The 18,312-nt window shown below is 47.1% G+C and overlaps 1 protein-coding gene across 5 annotated transcripts in view; it reads left to right on the top strand.

The window, feature by feature from the left end:
- The first annotated feature begins 961 nt into the window (after window positions 1-961).
- The window catches only part of SLC35F2 (solute carrier family 35 member F2), a 42,971-nt gene continuing 25,620 nt past the window's right edge, over window positions 962-18,312 (top strand). Inside the window, exons 1-4 of one of the 5 annotated variants that reach the window (XM_032790698.2) lie at window positions 962-1,275; window positions 2,837-3,292; window positions 16,678-16,853; window positions 17,877-18,004. In XM_032790698.2, the coding sequence (XP_032646589.1) occupies window positions 2,901-3,292; window positions 16,678-16,853; window positions 17,877-18,004 (696 nt within the window). In that variant the 5' untranslated portion in view covers window positions 962-1,275; window positions 2,837-2,900. Of the gene's footprint in view, window positions 1,276-2,642; window positions 3,293-16,677; window positions 16,854-16,918; window positions 17,113-17,876; window positions 18,005-18,312 lie in introns of those variants that run through there. The other 4 variants (XM_032790697.2, XM_032790696.2, XM_075061695.1 and 1 more) reach the window with 4 other exon arrangements.

Below are 18,312 nucleotides of genomic sequence, written 5' to 3'. Positions count from 1 at the left end.
TAAGGAATGGTGTCCCTCTGTTTGTCGAGGGTAGACGGATGGCAGGAGAGAGATCACTGTGATCATTACCTGTTAAGTTCACTCCCTCTGGGGCACTTGGCATTGGCCATTGTCAGTAGACAGGATGCTGGGCTGGATGGACCTTTGGTTTGACCAGTATGGCTGTTCTTATGTTCTAACCTAAATGAACCCAAAGTTATGGAGTCAGATACAAGTCAAGGAAGCCAGCAGAGTATCAGAAACCTGGAAAAATCTCTGACTGGAGGGGCAGGTCTTTGGCACAAGCCAAGGTGGTTCAAAAGTTTTGGAATTTTTTTAAGCAGAATTTTTTTATTGTTTCTTTAGTACAATCAAACACAGCAAGCAGCAAATATTTGGCCACACACTTCTGAAACCCCAAACCATACTCAGGTTTTGGCAGACTAACTTCAGCTTTTCAATTAAAAAAACACAACAAATTTTGAAGGAAAGTAGAAATTGTCCGTGATTTTTTTCTGCTTTTTAAAAACCCCTAGTTTTTGATCCAAAAAAAAGTTTTGACAGAAAATATTTGTCCAACCCTTTTAATGAGCTTTAGTGCCTTTTAGCACTAGCTGATGCTGAGAACCAGGGATACCTTGTAAAGAAATTTTCTCAAAACTGGGTTTGTGCCGAGATGCGGAAGGTTTATTTTTCCCAGGGCCACCTGTGGCGGGGAGCAAGTTGGGCAATTTGTGCCAGGCCACGCAGGGGCCCCCACGAGAATATAGTATTGCCATTTTTTTTTATGGAAGGGGCCCCCAAAATTGCTTTGCCTCAGGCCCCCAAATCTTCTAGGCAGCCCTGGAGGAAGGAGGATTAGGACCTGGACACAACCTGGCTGCAAGGAGCAGAGGAGGAGGAGAAGTATCATAGTCTGATTCTATTAGTCTATCAGGGTTGGAAGGGACCTCAGAAGGTCATCTAGCCCAACCCCCTGCCCAAAGCAGGACCAATCCCCAGACAGATTTTTGCCCCAAATCCCTAAATGGAGCCCTCAAGAATTGAACTCACAACCCTGGGTTTAGCAGGCCAATGCTCAAACCACTGAGCTATTCCCAATACATATGTCCAAGTGACAGGGAAGATAGTGATAGTCAACAGTGACAGAGAATGTGGCACAAAAGGGAAGAATTAGCAAGGAAACATCGGCTATGTTTAAATTACCAGCAATTCTTTCAGGAGATATCACCGAGAGACAACCTGAGATGTGGATGTGGACAGATAGAGACAAATCAGGAATGGAAAGCTAGATTTGTGAGTCATTCACATAAAGATGGTATTTGAAGCTTTGTGAATGGATGAGACAACTGAGATTTTATAGGCATAAAGGTTGGGAAGTTAAAAAGTTATGATTCCCACAGTAACTTTGATTCACTTCATTAGGGATGAGCTCAAGCTGCAAAGTTTGCATCTGAATCCAAGATCTGAACTCCCCAAAAATTAAGAGGACTATGTTCCAGCCTTTACTGTAAAGGTAAGGTATACAGATGCAAAAGTCAGATCTGAATCTGAAGTTTCCCAAAGCCCAGGGCTTGGTTTTGGGCCCATCTTTTTCTATACTAGACATATAGTAAAGAAAAAAAACCGTGTATGGTTACAAAATCTCATATGTGCCAGAGGACCAAATTTGAAGTTACTCTGGGGACAGTCACTTGAATTTTCAAACTTTTAAAATCTCATCCAAAAAGTTACATTAGCACCAGATTTCTTGAACTTTTTAAAGTAGGTTTGCAGTGTGTTGTTTTATTCCACTTTCATTTGAGAAAACTTGCTAAAAATCCCACTTTTTGGTTTACTTAATTTTTGAAATTTGATTTGTTATTGGGTCTAGTGGGTTTTGTGCTTGTAGAGCATCATTACCAAAAGTTAAAAAGAAACAGAAAGTAACTGGAGAATGCAAAAACCTGGACATAGCAAATCAACAATTAAATTAGGCCAACCATCTTACAAGGAAAAGAAATGTAAAAGAATTGATTGATAGTTTTGCACTATTAATCTCCCTTGACGGAGATCATGAACATTCACATAGCCACACTAGGTACTTTCACCCTCATTCAGGAATAATAAGGGCTATCTAAAAATCATTCTAAAGGAAAGTAGTCAACCAAACTTAGTGAGAAATTATTCACTCTCCCTTTTGGATCGTCCAACTTTTGCTCGGGGCGAGTGGATTCATGTTAAAGCATCTCTCTGGCATGTGTACATTTCAGATATTCACAATCTTTCTTGTTCTTTGGCAGTTCCCCTTTCAGATTGTGTCAAGGAATGTGATTCAGCCGGTGACCTTCCTGATTTGTTCAACATTTTGAAAAGCAAACTCTGGGCCATGCTGATTGACACCAGCTAAAGACCTGGTTTGCAGTTTCTAACTACCCAGAGATCTATTATGTGCTCAAAATAATGAAGGGATTGACTTTCCCATCACTTAAAATGATGGAAATCAGAAGAAACCCCATAAACCTCATGTATGATTGGAAGAGAATCAGGCCTTGGGAAAGCAGCTGTGATTCACTGCAAGTATGATTTAAGTAAAAAAGAAGTAGTACTTGTGGCACTGTAGAGACTAACAAATTTATTTGCTTAAATAAATGTTAGTCTCTAAGGTGCCACAATTACTTCTCCTTTTTTCTGATACAGACTAACAGTGCTACCACTCTGAAATCTGATTTAAGTATTTGCCTCTTGCAAACAGGGGTGCAGGACAAATCCATTCTGAGTGAGAAAATCCCAGAGATTTGGGGCATGGCCTCCTCTGCCACAGACACCTGGGAGGGGAAAAACGAAAGCTAACGTCATTGTGCAACCTCACCTGCAGATAGACAAGGAGGGAATGAGTGACTAGCTGGCAGCTCCCCAGATCAGCCAGGAGAGCAGAGCAGATGTCTCTCTCCCTTCCTGGAGCAGGTTACAGCCCGGGAGAGAGATGCCAGCGTGCGATCTTGACTGGATTGTTTGAGTCTTGTCTGCTGACTGTTAATGATTTGCTGCGGAAGCCACCCGCACAGGAGAAAGATTTTGCCGAGCAGCTGAGCCAGCAAAGAAGCCGCGCACTAGCAGCGCCCTCCCACCTCCTTCCTCCCTGTCTGCGCTCGCCTCCCACCCAGCTCTCTAGACAGCAGCTACTCGGCGGCGTCTGGCTGCAAATGGAAGTGGCTGGTCCCGAGGATGCCCCCTGCCCGCGGGCACCGTCGGAAACAGCAGGAGCTGCCGCAGCGCCTCCGAGATCGTTCCCCAGCCTCTTGCTCGGGATCAAAGACAAACTCTGCACATGGTGAGTACAAAGGGCAGAGGGCCGCGTGTCTCTGCCCTGCTGCCACCCGGAGGAGCCTTGCAGAGGCTGAGCCACGTGTGATCAGCACATGGGTAAGCGGCGAGCTCCCTTCCCGGAAGGGATGCCCTAACCCCCCCCCCCCCCCCAGGGCTACCCTATTCAGAGCAGCCCCCTGCCTGTGCCCAGCTACCAGCGAGTGCGAGCTGCGTGGGGCGTTTACACGTGGCTCTCTGGGAAAGCCCTAGCACCCCAGGGGTAATAGCAGCTCAGCTCCAGGACTGCTTGGGAGGTGGAGGAGAAGCCTGAAAGTGAATTGCGGGGTCAGGAGGCCAGTTCTCAGCTCTGCCGCTGACCTGGTGTGTGGCTTGTAGGCAGTTCATTTAATCTTACCAGGGATGATAACACTTCCCCTCACCTCCCGAGGGAGCGGGTGCTGTAAAACGTGTATAGAGCCCGGGGTGGAAGGTGCTACAGGAGAGCACGGTATTAGGTAGCTTTTGCAATTAAATCGGTGTCCCCAGCTTCATAGCAAACGTTCCCCCTTTCCCTGATCTACCAGCCACTTTATTGTGCACCCAACTGGTGTTGCCACATGCGAACAGGATGGACAGTAGGATCCTGTTTTGGCACCTTGTCATCCTTTTGCAACAAAACAGCCCCAGAGTGCAACCAAACCTGGATCTGGCATGTGGGATGATATTCTGCAGGCTCTAAAGCTGAATTGGGGGCCTGCTAGTGGCTCATGAACAGAATTTGCAGTTTGTGGGATTACCATGAAGAAGTCAGTAGCAGGGGGATGAATGCTTGAGTGGCAATCCTTTATGGGTCCCCTTTGATCCCTTCACTCATCCCTATTTGGTGTCTCTGTAACGTAGTATCAATCTTTTGGGAATGAGGGGCAGGGCAGAGCTAGTGACCTGAATAGGGAAGAGATTTAGTCTGTCCACTTTGGCTGCAGTCCTGGCCTCGTTTACATTATTGGTAAAACTCCCATTGATTTTAACGGGCTTGGGATTTCACGCTTTGTGTCTTATGGATAAAGTGGGGGAAGGGAAGCATGAGGAAATCTCCCATCCATCTTTCTGCCTTTTTAAAAACCTGCAGCAGTGAAGTCTAGGTAGGGTGTGTCACACATACGCTCAAGTCAGTGATTGCCTTGCCAACCTTTTTACGCCCACAATCATTTTTTGAATTTAAGGGCAACCCAGGATCTCCCCGCCCCTTCCCCAAATCTCCACCCTGCTCACTCCCCCCCCCCCGCTTTGCTCTGACCCCCCACCCTCTCCCCCCCCACCCTCACTCATTTTCACTGAGCTGGGGTAGGGGGTTGGGGTTCAGGAGGGGGTGCAGGCAGTAGTGTAGCCAGGTTCTAACATCAGGGGGAGCGAACACATAAAAAAAAGCGCCACCTGACATATCAAATTACACCTCTACCTCAATATAATGTGACCGATATAACACAGCAAAGCAGTGCACCGGGGGGCTGTGCACATGCCCAGTGGGACAGCCCCTCATCGCTCCTAAGGGGGCTGCTCTGCAATCTGTGGCCCCTGGAAGCAGGCAGCACACAGGAGCGGGTGGGGGAGGGCACAGTCCCCAGCATGAGAGAGACAATTGGACAGAGGTGGGCAGGGTCTGTTGGGGGTTTGCATAGGGGAGAGGCGGGGGGCTGCACTGGGAGACTCTCCAATGCAGCACCTAGCCACGCTGGCTCTGTGCATCATGAGGCCACTTGGGAAAAGGAGACAGGAAGAGAGAGAGGCCAAGGAGGAGTGCCCTTCCCCTCCCAGCTGGGTCTGTGAGTCCCTGATCTCACAGAGTCTCAGGACTGCAGGCCACCCAGCCCCCAGGTACTGGGCTGCAGTGCAAGCTAGAGAAGTCAGGATCAGTCAGAGCACTTTCCATGTCATCATGAAAACTCACTCCTGGAAAGCTGGGTGAGGTAATGGGGAGGGAGGGGTAATATATACTGAGGTGGGTAAGGTAATATATTTTATAGGACCAGCTTCTGTTGGTGAGAGAGACAAGTTTTTGAGCTTTCACAGAACTCTTCTTCAAGAAGAAGAAAGAACTCCATGAAAGCTCCAAAGCTTGTATCTCTCTCTCACCAACAAAAGTTGCTCCAATAAATGATATCACCTTACCCACCTTGTGGCTCTAATTTCCTGGGAACAACGGGGCTACACCAACCCAGCATACAAAAATGCAAGATTCACATGAACAGCACGGAGTGACCACCATCACACCAGGACACTATTTCCACGATTCATCTTAGCATAATGTCTTCATTACACCAAGGAAGTAGCACTATCAGCGCAATGAGATAAATATAGCCACATGTGCATGCCAAAAATTCAGAGTACAAGCACACTGGGATCCACACAGTGGGATAGTAGTGTCAGTTTAGTTCTCAGTCTCTGAGTCCATCCCCACTAAACTAAGGCCAAAGTCAGCTAAACACAAGGGCACCTGCAAATAGCTGTACTAACAGCAGGATCTACACTGGCACAATAGAAGGAGTTGCATGTCAGGGCACTAATTCCCAATCTCAGTGCAAGGCAATATGGGATCCAGGCACCAGGTCCTTAGAACCAGAATTTGTACTCACAGGAGAGTGTGATAAAATTAGAGAAGTTACAGAAGGCAACTCCCAAGAAACAAGGCATTGACCAAATGGCTGGGTGGATGTTAACCATCACCAGCCATTGTGTGCAGCAAGTGAATGACAATTAGTAACTTAATGACCCTGAGACTCAGAAATGCCTCCCCTTCCTCCCAACATGATCACAAGCCCTTCCCTTAGGAGACAATTCAGATTTCCCCTGATAGAAGAGTGAAAATAAGGCTACCTCTCCCTGCTCCCCAACATGGCGCCTGGACTTGTGTTTGCCAGATTACATGGACTAAACTAAACACATACTACAACAGCAGATAGTTTGTTCCAGCCTTCCCTTGGGAGACAATTCCATCCACACCCCCAAACCAGAGATTGTACTGCTATGAAGATTTCCCCTGATAGTCTCAGTTTTCCTCTCCTCCCCCCAACCCCTATCCCTTCCCCACTGCCTCTTCCCTTCCGCCCCTCACCCCCTAAGAGGCAGTCACCCAGATGCCAGGGAGGGGGAACCAAGCACACTACATGGCCACTGTCTCTGAAAGGCAGGCGTCTCTGCCTGGGCAGGGAGGGCAAGCAGGGACACCACACCCCACAGGAGATGCGCCTCCCCACCACCAATGCCTGTCCTGGTCCAGCTGCCCAGGTGCAGGGGATGTTTTTCGAGATGCCTCTGACTGAGCCCCCTGCCCCTCACCATGCAGATGGCAATCCCACCAGCAGCCAGTTACTGGCTCTCACAGCCACCTGGGAGGTTTCCAGTCCCCCCCAAGCCACTCTCACCACAAGAAAGACCCCTTTTGAAATACACTTACCAACTGCTGCTACTGGCTGCTTTTAGTTGGGTGAGAGGTTAGGAGCTGCTGCTGCAGAGCCAGAGAAATCATGCCTGCCACAAGAAGCAGGTAGGAGAAGGAGACGGGGTCTCTCAGCTCAGCCCCTTGCTCCAGGAGCAGTTCCCCTCGCCAAAAAAACAGCTGAGCAGCAAGCACTCGCACTCCCCTAGCTAGCTACCCTGCTGCCCCCGCCCCAGCTGAACTGCTGATGGCTCGTAGGCCCTCACGGACCCCATAAACAGTTGACGGATGCCCCTGCTGACCTCCTTCTTCCCCAAGGCCCCAGCCTCTCCTCCCCAGGAGCCCAGCTTGCTGGAGCTCAGTTCTTTCTCCCTCCCCTCACCGCCTCACTGATTAGCTCTCTGTCTCCCTCCTGCTGGGAGACAGCTAATCAGCGAGGCAGGGAGGGGGCAGGGTTTATGCAGCACACTAGGGGAAGCCAGCAGAGCTTGCCTGCAGGAGCCCAGCTTGCTGGAGCTCAGTTCCTCTCCCCTCTCTGCCGCATGATCAGCTGTCTCCCTCCTGCTGGGAGACATAGCTGATCAGCAGGGGCAGGGTATGCAGCACACTGGGGGAGGCCAGGACAAGCTTCAGAGCAGACCATAGGCCTCACCCCTGGCGCCATGGCAACCCCGCTTAAGGCGCTGCTTTTTTGAAAATGTGCTGAGGGGAAGCAGTTGCTTCCCCTGCAGCCCACTAGCTACGCTACTGGATGCAGGCTCTTGGCTGAGTCTGGAGCATGGGGTTGGGGTGCAGGAGGGGGTGAGGGGTGCAAGCTCTGGGAGGAAGTTTGGGTGCATGATGGGGCTCTGGGGTGGGACAGAGTGTTGGGGTGCAGGACAATGGGAGCTGCGGGGCAGTACTTGCAGGCAGAAGCAGCATTTAGGGGGAGACCCCTGCCCAGGGCCTTGCTGGCTGCTTCTGGGAGTGGCGTAGGGCCAGGGCAGGTAGGGAGCCTGCCTTAGTGGCAGTCCCACTTCTCCACCAGAGATGGTAATGGACTGGGAGATCTTCTAGGATTGAACGGCCGGTGACCACTGCCTTAAATGAAGAATAACCATGAAAGGCTGCTTCTAACTCTCCCTGTGTGATTTTGGTCCTGTAAAATGTGGAATGTGCTGGCCCTGATCCGGCAAAGCCTATGAGCATATGTTTAAAGTTAAACATGCCAGTAGTCCCACTGAAAAACTACTCATATGCTTTCATTTAAGTAGGTGCTTAAGGCTGTTAAATCACTGAGGTGTTGCAATGCTGAGTATAGCAAAGCCTAAATACCTTTTAAAAATCTGAGCCTATGTGTTTTGATGGATTGGGGCCTGACTGCTTGGTACTTTGCAGAATCGGGCCTATATCCCCATAGTTATCTGTCTGTATCCTAGAACCACAACATAGTAGGAACATTTTTTACAGTTTTGTAGCATCAAGGACTAGGATGACAAGAGAGGTTTCTAAGAGGCAAGTCTCTCAATGAGGATCCTTTTAGCTGTTGTCTAACATTGGACAAAACTCAGGACTACAATCTCTTTTGCATCTCAATGTCCAGAGAGTTGACTTCAGCTGAGACAAGCTTAGTATTGGAGAGTATTAGTATCTGGTTGAAAACACAAATGGGGAAAAAGAATCTTCACTAAAATTTGGAAGTCATTTTCTTTCCATGGGTTTAGAAAAGGAACTCCTATTCTTTCAAAATATTCACAAACATGTTGAATAACAAAAGTTCCTTTTCAAAACCTATGGACTGAAAATTACTTCATAATTTTTCATTCAAATTTTTATAAGAAATTTTTGATTTATAGTTTTTTGAATGTTTTGGGGCTCTTTTTTCCTCCTCCCTTACTACTTTTCTCACATTTTAATCGCCCCCCCATCTGCACCCCTTTTTCCATTTTCCACAGAAGAAGGGGGAAAGAGAAAAGAGGAAGGAAAAGGAAGGGGAAAATAAAAAAATCGTAAATAACATTACTGAGACTAATTTTTTCATTTTCCAATTTTGTGAAAATTACAAAGCCCCCAGAAAGTTTGTAAAAAAATGTTTTTTCTAAAAATTCTGATGTAAAGAAGAACTAATTTTTAAGAATAAAACAAAGTCTTCATATGGAAAAAAATTAACCAGCCTTAGAATTAGTTAGAGGTGGACAAAGGTTAGGTTTCACAAAAGCTTATGCTCAAATGTTACTCTCTAAGGCCTGGGCTACACTAGTGGGGTGGAGGGTGTTTGAACTAAGATACACAACTTCAGCTACACAATTCACGTAGCTGAAGTTGAAGTATCTTAGTTTGACTTACCTGGCCGTCCTCATGGCGGTGAGTTGACTGCCGCAGCTCCCTCATTGACTCCGCTTACTCCTCCTGCTGAGGTGGAGTACGGGCATCAATTTGCGGATCGATTTATTGCATCCAGACGCGACGTGATAGATCGATCCCCGATACATCGGACACTACCCGGCAGGTAGTATAGATGCACCCTAAGGTGCCACAAGTACTTTTTAAGGTCTGTTAGGTCATCTAGGCCAGTGATGCTCAAACTTTTCCAGTCGCATGGGGCCCCCTCTTACTATTAATGGAATCTATCCATGAGCCCCATTACTGCACAGTCAAGACTTCCTCAGCAGCGTGCTGCTTCTATATTGTTGCTAGGCTGCATTGCAAGAGCAGGGCCAATACCTGCCCTTCTGTCTCTCTCCTCTTGGGTTTTCAGGATGGGGGAGGGCACGTATGATAGTCTCTGGGGGCAGAGCCAGTGCTGGGTGTGGAGGCTGGTGGGAGCAGAAATTGGCATAGGTGGCCTGCTGAGGTGAGTTGGGGGAGGAGGTGGCGCTCCATCCCCGATCCCCTGTGGGGACTGGCACGAGCTGTCTGGCATCGCTGTTCAACCCCCCGAACATTCCTTCGTGCTCAGAGTGGCGCACCTCACAGTTTGTGCACCACTGATCTAGGCTATCTCACTGCCAGTGCAGGATTGTTCTCTGAGAGCTAGCTAAGTAGCGGGATCTCAAAAAGAGGGAAAAAATGTTATCTTTGTTCCTGTGGATGAATTTTGGCCAAAGTTGTGAAAGGCAGTATGTATACCCTGAAGTGTACACAGCAGAGCCATCTACTCTCAGAGCCATTTTGGGAACTGTAATAATAATTCATATACTATTTTGGACTTTTATCTCAAGGCTCTTAATACACATTACTAACATTAAATGCACTTCTATTCTGAAAAGTATCTCTGTAAAAAGGCATTGTTGGGCCCCATATTTACTGGTGTCTAATAACTTTTGTTAAGTATGCTCAGCTTACTTTTTTTTTTATCTGCCAGCTCTGCACTTGCAGCCTGCAATCCATTTCTTTTTCATACATCACCAGCAGTAACAAAGACCTTCAGTGACTCCTCTGCAATGCCATTAACTTTCAGTAGGTTTGCATAGGTGACACCAAACAACTCTGTTGAAGTGTCACTAGAAGGAATAGAACCCAGCTCACACTAGCCGTGAAGGGCTAACAAAAATAAAAAGTAGTAAGTTTTATTATTAACACTCACGTCAGCAGATCTGACTGAAATATGCATAGGTACAGAGCTCTTGAATAAGAAAATGTAATTTTTATATAATTTATCTTCAGTGTAGACTTTTTAAATTAATTTAGCCTCACAACACAACTAAAAACTGCTTTAAGTTACAGCTGCCTGGCTGTTACAAGGGTTCACACAAGCTTAGTTGCTAATCTGTGGATACGTCTACACAGCAGCTAGGAGGTGTAATTCCCGTGTTGGGTAGATGTGCATGTCCTAGCTCTGATTGAACTAGTGTGCTGAAAACAGCAGTGTTGACATGACAGCATGAGCAGTGGCTTGGGCTAGCATCCAGATTACAGTCCTATCCGAGATCCTAGGTATGTACTTGAGCAGCTAAACTGAGCCACCACCTGAGCCACAGCAGCCACATTTCAGCCTAGTCTGCATTACCAAGTTAGGGCGATGTATGCCTTGCATCAGCCCAGTTGTGCATGTGTCTACACTTAAGGCTCTGTCTGCACTACAATGTTTGGCTGATGCAAGTTACATTAAATGCAACTGCCGCAGTTAGCATCTTGCTTGTGTGCGTGCAGACTTGGCTCCTTGCATTGGCACTGTGTACACTCATCAAGAGTGCTTGTGTTGATGCACAGTGCTGCATCGTGGGTATTCTAGTGAGCAGCCCACTGCCGTTCGGCACACTGTCTTGGGCATAAGTGAGTTGGGCAGGTGTGACTGGGAGCAAGGTTTCAACTTCCCTGAAAGCAATGTTCTCCATCCCATAATATTGGAATCCCATAATTTTCATACCTATTTTCAGTTTCCCACAAACCGATGCAGGGCTTGTTGCTGTCTGCCATCTCTGACAGAAGCATGGAGCCTGCACAGTTCTGCACTTTTGTCGTGAGCGTCGCAAGCACAGGAGGCACGATGCTCTGGTATTTGTAGAACTGCAGGGAACATGACAATTTCTTGGAGGACAAATTGCCATGAGACATAGTGAGAACCAATTCATGGGTGTTGGTGGCATTCACAGAGCATCTGCAGACAGTGAAGCGCCACTTCTAGGTTGAAGAAATGAGCGCCGACTGGTGGGATGGCATCGTAATGCAGGTTTGGGATGATAGGCAGTGGCTGCAGAACCTTTGGCTGTGCAAGGTCATGTTCCTGGATCTCTGCACTGAGCTTGCCCCAGCCCTACAACTCAGAGACACCAAACTGGGAGCAACTCAGACAGTGCAGAAACAAGTGGCAGTCACACTGGACACTTGTAATGGTGGATTGCTACCTCTCAGTGGGAGTCATTTTGGAGTGGTATAGATGTGCGGACTCACCCCTGTGGCACCTCCTGCTGGTGACTTCCAGGAATTAGCTCATTCCAGCTCTGGAGCGCTCTCTGCAGGCCAGTGATCCACCTGTCCCCTGGACCCCATATCCCTCCCAGGACCCCAGTGCCCCTTTAACTGGAGTGCTGCCCCCTGGCAGTACCCCACCAATCTGGGTCTCCTCTGCCTGGGGAACCCCCAACCCACTATCCTCACTTTGCCTCATTTTTGGCTACTGCCCAGTGTCCATCTAGCCCCCATTCACTGGGGCAGACTGCAGTATCAGCCACTCATCATCAGCAAACGGGTCTGGACTGGCTGCCTATACCCACTCTCAGGCTGCCCCTCTGCAAGCCCAATTCCTAGATGGGCCTAGAACTAGGCCCTGCAGCCTGGGGAGTTGCCGGCCTAGGGCTTCCCAGCTCCTAAGGCCTGGTCCGGGTCCGGGTCCGGGTCCGGGTCCGGGTCCGGGTCCCCTGGGTGAGTGCCCCAGCAACCAGGCCTGTCTCCCTCTTCAGTCAGAGAGAGACTGCTCCCTCTGGGTTCCCTGGCCTCCTTATAAGGCCCAGTTACTTAGTTTGGGGCATGGCCCCAGCTGCAGCCACTTCCCTCAATCAGACTGGGTTTTACCTTGCCCAGCCCCAGCTCTCTGCAGGGCTTTTTCAACTCTCCAGAGTCAGAGTGGGTGCTCACCTCGCTACAAGTGGAAAATCCACAGTGAAGGCCATTGTGATGCAGGTGTGTAAGGCCATTAATAGTCTCCTGCTGCGGAGGACGGTGACTTTCAGCAATGTGCAGGACATTGTGGATGGAGCAACAGACAGCACGCATATCCCTAGTTTGGCCCCAGAGCACCTTTCCACAGGGTACATCGACAGAAAGGGCTACTTTTCTACAGTTATGCAAGTGCCGTTGGCTCACCAGGGATTTACTTCATTGCCATCAATGTTGGCTGGTCAGGGAAGCTGCATGATGCTTGCATTGTTCAGATAGCTACAAGCAGGGACCTTCTCTGCTAACTGGTGGATTTTACCGCTGGCAATGTTGAACTGCCAGTAGTGATCTTTGGGGGGACACAACCTACTCCTTAACACCCCTGACTCATGAAGCCGTGTGCCAGCCATCTTGACAGCACCAGTTAACTATCAACTCAGCAAGTGCAGAATGACAGTGACAGTGGGAGGTGACAACTAGAATTGTATAGTCGGAGGGGGTTTTATTGTCACCTTGTTGTCACCATCCCATAGCTATAACCCACACTCAGTGAGGACCTGTGATGTAGGCTCTATTCACCACTGAACAGTGCCTCCTCCTGGTGGTTCTGGCGATTAGCTCTGCCAGGCAAATGCCCCTTCCTTCCATTGTCTCTTTCTCCAGTGTACAGTCCCTCTCTCGCTCTAGGAGCTGCTGCTGCCTCTTTGTTACTCTGTCCTCTGACCAGGTCACTCAGCCGTTTCCCTTTCCAGGGTGAAGTTCTTCAAAGTCTCTTCTGTTCAGGTGGCATCAGGCAGTCCTCACGTCCACTGCCCTGACCCTGTCTCTCCTGCAGTGACTCAGGCAGTCTTCTAATTCATTGCCCCAAACAGTACCAATCTGCAGTGGTTTGCAGAGGAACCTACCAAGGGTCCTTTACCAAGCAGTCAAGGTCTGCAGCTTCCCTGACCTTACTGATCTCACTGCTAGACTGCTTCTTCCTTGCTTCTACTCTTCCTTCTCCCTTACCTCAGGGAGTGGGACTTCAGGCTTCCTCCCTGCTGCTTCCCACACTATTTCCAGTCTCCCAGATATATAGAAGCCCTGCCTGTTTCCTGACAGGTGAGCTTCCTTCTCATTAGCTCCCTCCACATAGCCCCACCCTGCAGAGTCCTAGATCCTGGGCTCCAGCCCGAGCCCAGAAGTCTACACAGCAATGAAACAGCCCCGCAGCCTGAGCCTGAGTTGGATAGCAGGGGCCAGCTACAAGTTTTTCTTTTCTGTGTAGACATGCCCTAAAAATCATGGACTCAATAGAAACACTGGATTTATGGCTTATTACAACAATCTATAACCCACTTACAACAACCATCCCAGCTGCTTCCCCCTCCCTTCCTTTCCTTCCTATGACTGGTGTGGTCTTAATGGGCCATTTCACCTTGAGTGATTCCTTGAAATATGTGTAAACTACTTATACTAAGCAATCTGTTGAACCTTGAATTTAGCAATGGCACTCAGCTTTCCAGACCTGAAGAACAGATGTGTGTAAGCTCGATAGCTTGTCTCTCTCGCCAACAGAAGTTGGTCCATATATTTCCTCACCCATCCTGTCTCTGACTGTTCCTGGGACCATCACAGCTACAACAACACTGCACAGACACAAGGACTATGAGACAAGCTCAATGAGGAGCTATATGGCTTAAAGAGGCTTTGAAAGAGCACTTTAACTGCACTCAACCTGGCGCTGCAGTTTGGGGGCCTGTTAGGAATTGTGTGATGCTTGCTGCACATCTGTGCATATGTCACCGACACTGCAGCTAGTAATGTTGGGATGCTTGCTGTACATTTATGATAACTACTCTGTTTGGCATTGGCCTCTGGGTTGTGAGTATACAAGACCACAACTTTTCACTGCCACCAGGCATTGTGCCCCCACAGCATTTCAAATATAGACAGGCCCTTATATTTTTACTGCACTAACGTGCTCAGAGCTAGAACATGTGCATCTACTCAGACTAGAATTACACCTCCTGACTGCAGTTTAGACACACCCTAAAACTGTCTTCACTGCAGTTAACTCCTCTTGAATTAACTTAGTTTGAGTGCAAAATAATTGCAAAATGACCCTAGAACAGCACAAAATAATTTTTTTAGTGATTGTATTAGCAGCAGCGGAGTTTTGGTAACTTGAGCATCGCCTACACCCCATGATGGGCCAGCCAACTTGAGTTAAAAGCACCAATGCAGTCCAGTTTTGGGTTCTTGAGTGTGTCCACACTACAGTGTATAGAGTAGATATACCCAAGATGGTTTTGATCCAGCGAGCTTAAATAAGAATAGCAGTGAAGTCACAGCAGATTGAGTGGCCTCATGGGCTGCACAACACCATGCAGGACCCTGGGTATGTATTCGAGCGGTTAGCCTATGCTGCTGCGGATTCATTGCTATTATTATTTGAGCTAGCTAGTTCAATGCTAGCTGGCGTACGTCTACATGTGCTGCAGTCACACTGCTCGCTGCAATGTAGAAATACCCTTTGGGTACAGTGTACAGTGCAGCTGTGAGTGTGATTTACAGCTCATGCAGCCATACCTCTGGTAGCTTTAATCTAGCTAACCTGCTAAAAATAGCAGTGAGGATGTGGCAGTGTGGGCTGCACAAGGCTGTCTGACCACCTGAGTATGTACTTGCATTGTTAGCCCAAGCTAGGGTTTTATAGGGACAGTCCTGATTTTTGGGTCTTTTTCTTATATAGGCTCCTATTACCGCCACCCCCGTCCTGATTTTTCACACTTGCTGTCTGGTCACCCTAGCCCAAGCTGAAGCCCACACTCTCACTGCTGTTTTTAGTGAGCTAGCTAGCTTACAGCTAATGCTGGGACATCTACGTGTACTGCAGTTGCAGCTCAGAGGTACTCGTATGCTTACACAGCAAATGATGATGTGATTGTAGCACAGATAAGCATACCCATGCAAGCTTTAATATAGCTAGCACAGCTACCAGTAGTAGTGTAGACATGGTGCCCAGGGCTTCGGCATATCACACCTTCACTTGCAGCCTAGACCTACCCTAGTGTGGGGATGAGACTTGAGTTAGGGTATGTCTGCATGCAATCAGAGCTAGGCATAGCTGAGATAACTTTGAGCCATAGCTAGCTTGAATAACAAGAACAGTGAAACTGGCAGCATAGGCTAGCTGCATGGTTACATTCCAGGGTCCCCCATGGGTGGGTTTGTACAACCTGTGCTGCCAACTGACCTGCTTTGGCTTCACTGTTATTTGTGATTCAAACTAACTAGATCAAAGCTAGCTTAGCTATGTCTACCCATGCTGCAGTCACACCTCTGACTATAGAAGTACCTTTACTGGGGCACCACTTGAGTTAGCTTAGCCATGAAGACAAACCCATAGTCAGACAGTTTTCAACAGCCACAGTTTTTTGTGATGTACATGAAAATCTAGTTGTAAGTTTGGTTTTGGGGAGGGTGGTGTATTTATTAGCTCCCCACCACCCTCCCCAAAACCAAACAACAAAACCCTTATCACAACAAGGCACCCATAACCAGCCTGTGAACTAGGCTAGGAATATAATTTGATATATTAACTATGAATGTCTAGGAATACAACAAAGCTCAAAACTACTTTGAATTAAATAGAGAACATGCCTGAAAACCAAAGTGAGCTAGAACCCTTTTCCCGTTTTTAGCTGGGCATAGGAAGAGATGTGTGAGTTAAAGCAATGCTTGCACAGGAAGTGTTCGTTCTAATCACCATCAACAACTTGAGCGGAGTGTGATGGAAAATAGGAAAAATATCCACAGCTAATAATAACACTTTGCATTTCAGTAGCACCTTCCCTCCAGAAGTCTCAGCTCACTTCAAGTCACTCAGGAATTGAGCTTCACAGGAGGCTTGAGTTAGATAAGTGTTATCCCTCTTTTACAGATTGGGTAACTGAGGCACAGAGAGTTTAGGTCGCACAGGAAGTCTGTGCAGAGCAAGGAATAGACCACAAGCCCTGGGTATTAGAATACCTAGATACACTGGAGATATTCTCTGACTGGTTTTAAAACCACTTCAGCTAAACTGAGTTTAAAATTATTTAGAGAGAGAGTGTAGACTCAGTTTTAGACGATTTAAGTTGGCTTGATCTATTTTTACGGAATGGGTTCCAAGACTGTATGAGGTTAGAAAATGCTTCCAGTGTAGACAAGGCCCCATGTGCAAGTTTAAGTAGAAGGTGTGCTAAAAAATGGTATCAACAACATGTTTAAGTTGAGGAGCTAATGAAAGGGAATGGAAGAAAGAACTAGATGCCGAGCTAAGAAATGGCTTCTTATTTTTCTCTGTAAAACATTAATTATCTTAATATTTTGTTTAATTCTAAATTAATTACATTTTTCTTTTCCTTTTACAGTCATATTTTGAAAACACTTGTGCTGGGTCAGGTGCTTTCCTTGTTTATCTGTGGGACTGCTGTTGCAAGCCAGTATTTAGCAGAACAGTACAAAGTGAACACTCCAATGCTACAAAGTTTTATCAACTATTGTTTGCTTCTTCTAGTTTATACAACAATGTTGGCATTTAGGAGAGGTATGTGAAATACTGTGGGAGGGATTTTGGTTCATAAAACTCTGTTTTCCTTGCATACTTTTCAGATTACTGCACTAAAACAGTGAGACATGCACTCTGTGAAGTATGGGCCAACTGAACACCATGAGAGATATCATAAAAGTAGGGGTCCACTCCTGCACCCCAACATCAATGGTAAAATGCCCAATGACTCCAGTAGAAACAGGATTGGGCCGTAGAAGAGTGAATGCACCTGAATATTGTGGGGAGAGTAAAGGAGGTTTTATTTGTTTCATAATTACTTTAAAATATATACAAAATATTTTTTTTAAAATGATCAGTGATAGCATAGTGAGAAGCTGGCAATTTTATGGCCCTGACCCCGCCTTCAGATAGGCACGAGTGGATGCCTTTTCTTGTACAGAACCCCACTGAAGTCTGTGGACCTAATTCTCAGTTACTGAATTCCTATACTTCTGGCCGGAATAAAGAGGGGGAGGATGTGACGGCAAAGGCAGCTTTAAGATACCTTTGCACTTCCGATGTTCTGGGCTATATAATGCTATGCTCAGCCTTTTGGATAAATTAGAGCCGTCCTGAGGCTGCTGCTTTTCTTATTCATCTTCTCTTTAAACAGCCCTAGTCTTATCAGTTTCTTTTCAAATCAAGCTTTTTTCTATGGGGGAGGGACAGTTCAGTGGTTTGAGCATTGGCCTGCTAAACCCAGGGTTGTGAGTTCAGTCCTTTAATTCCCGTTTAAGGCACTGGGGTGAAAATCTATCTGGGGATTGGCCCTGCTGTGAGCAGGGGGTTGGAGTAGATGACCTCCTGAAGTCCCTTCCAAGCCTGATATTCTGTGCCTTTAATCATTTCTATTGCCTGTCTGTGGGCTGCATTCTGTTTCTACTTTACCTTTCTTCAGATGGGCCAACTAGAACCAAACACAGTAATATTAGATATACCTTAAAAAGCAAGAGCTCTGAAATAAATATCCAGCATTCCTTTTGAAACAAATATGTATTGACTGAAGTTTTCTCTAACCAGGCAGTGACAGCATTTTGCAAATTCTGAAAAGGAAGTGGTGGAAGTATATTCTGTTGGCACTAGTGGATGTCGAAGCTAATTACACAATTGTAAAGGCTTACCAGTACACAACCCTAACCAGCGTTCAGGTATGGGTCCTTTTCCCTTTCTGATTTGCTGCTTTTAAATCCGTTTGAATCCGTTGCTGACATGAGATTTTATAGTGCAAATATGGAACCGTTTTAAAATGGAAAAGATTGTCAATATATGGAGTCCTCTCTGCAGTCTGGGGAATGGAGCATGCTGTGCCATGAGTAATAGTTCTGGGAAGCAGTGAACATTTGCTCAATGTATCCAGTCCCAAGTCTGTTGAGTACAGCTATTATTTTGATAGAACGTGTTTTTAAGAGTTTGCTGACAACAGCTCCATTTCCTGGGTGGTGCAAAACAAGGATTT

Source organism: Chelonoidis abingdonii, chromosome 1 (genome assembly GCF_003597395.2).
Source record: "Chelonoidis abingdonii isolate Lonesome George chromosome 1, CheloAbing_2.0, whole genome shotgun sequence".
In the NCBI taxonomy this organism is placed as follows: domain Eukaryota; kingdom Metazoa; phylum Chordata; order Testudines; family Testudinidae; genus Chelonoidis; species Chelonoidis abingdonii.
This window is presented reverse-complemented; position numbering and strand designations above follow the sequence as displayed.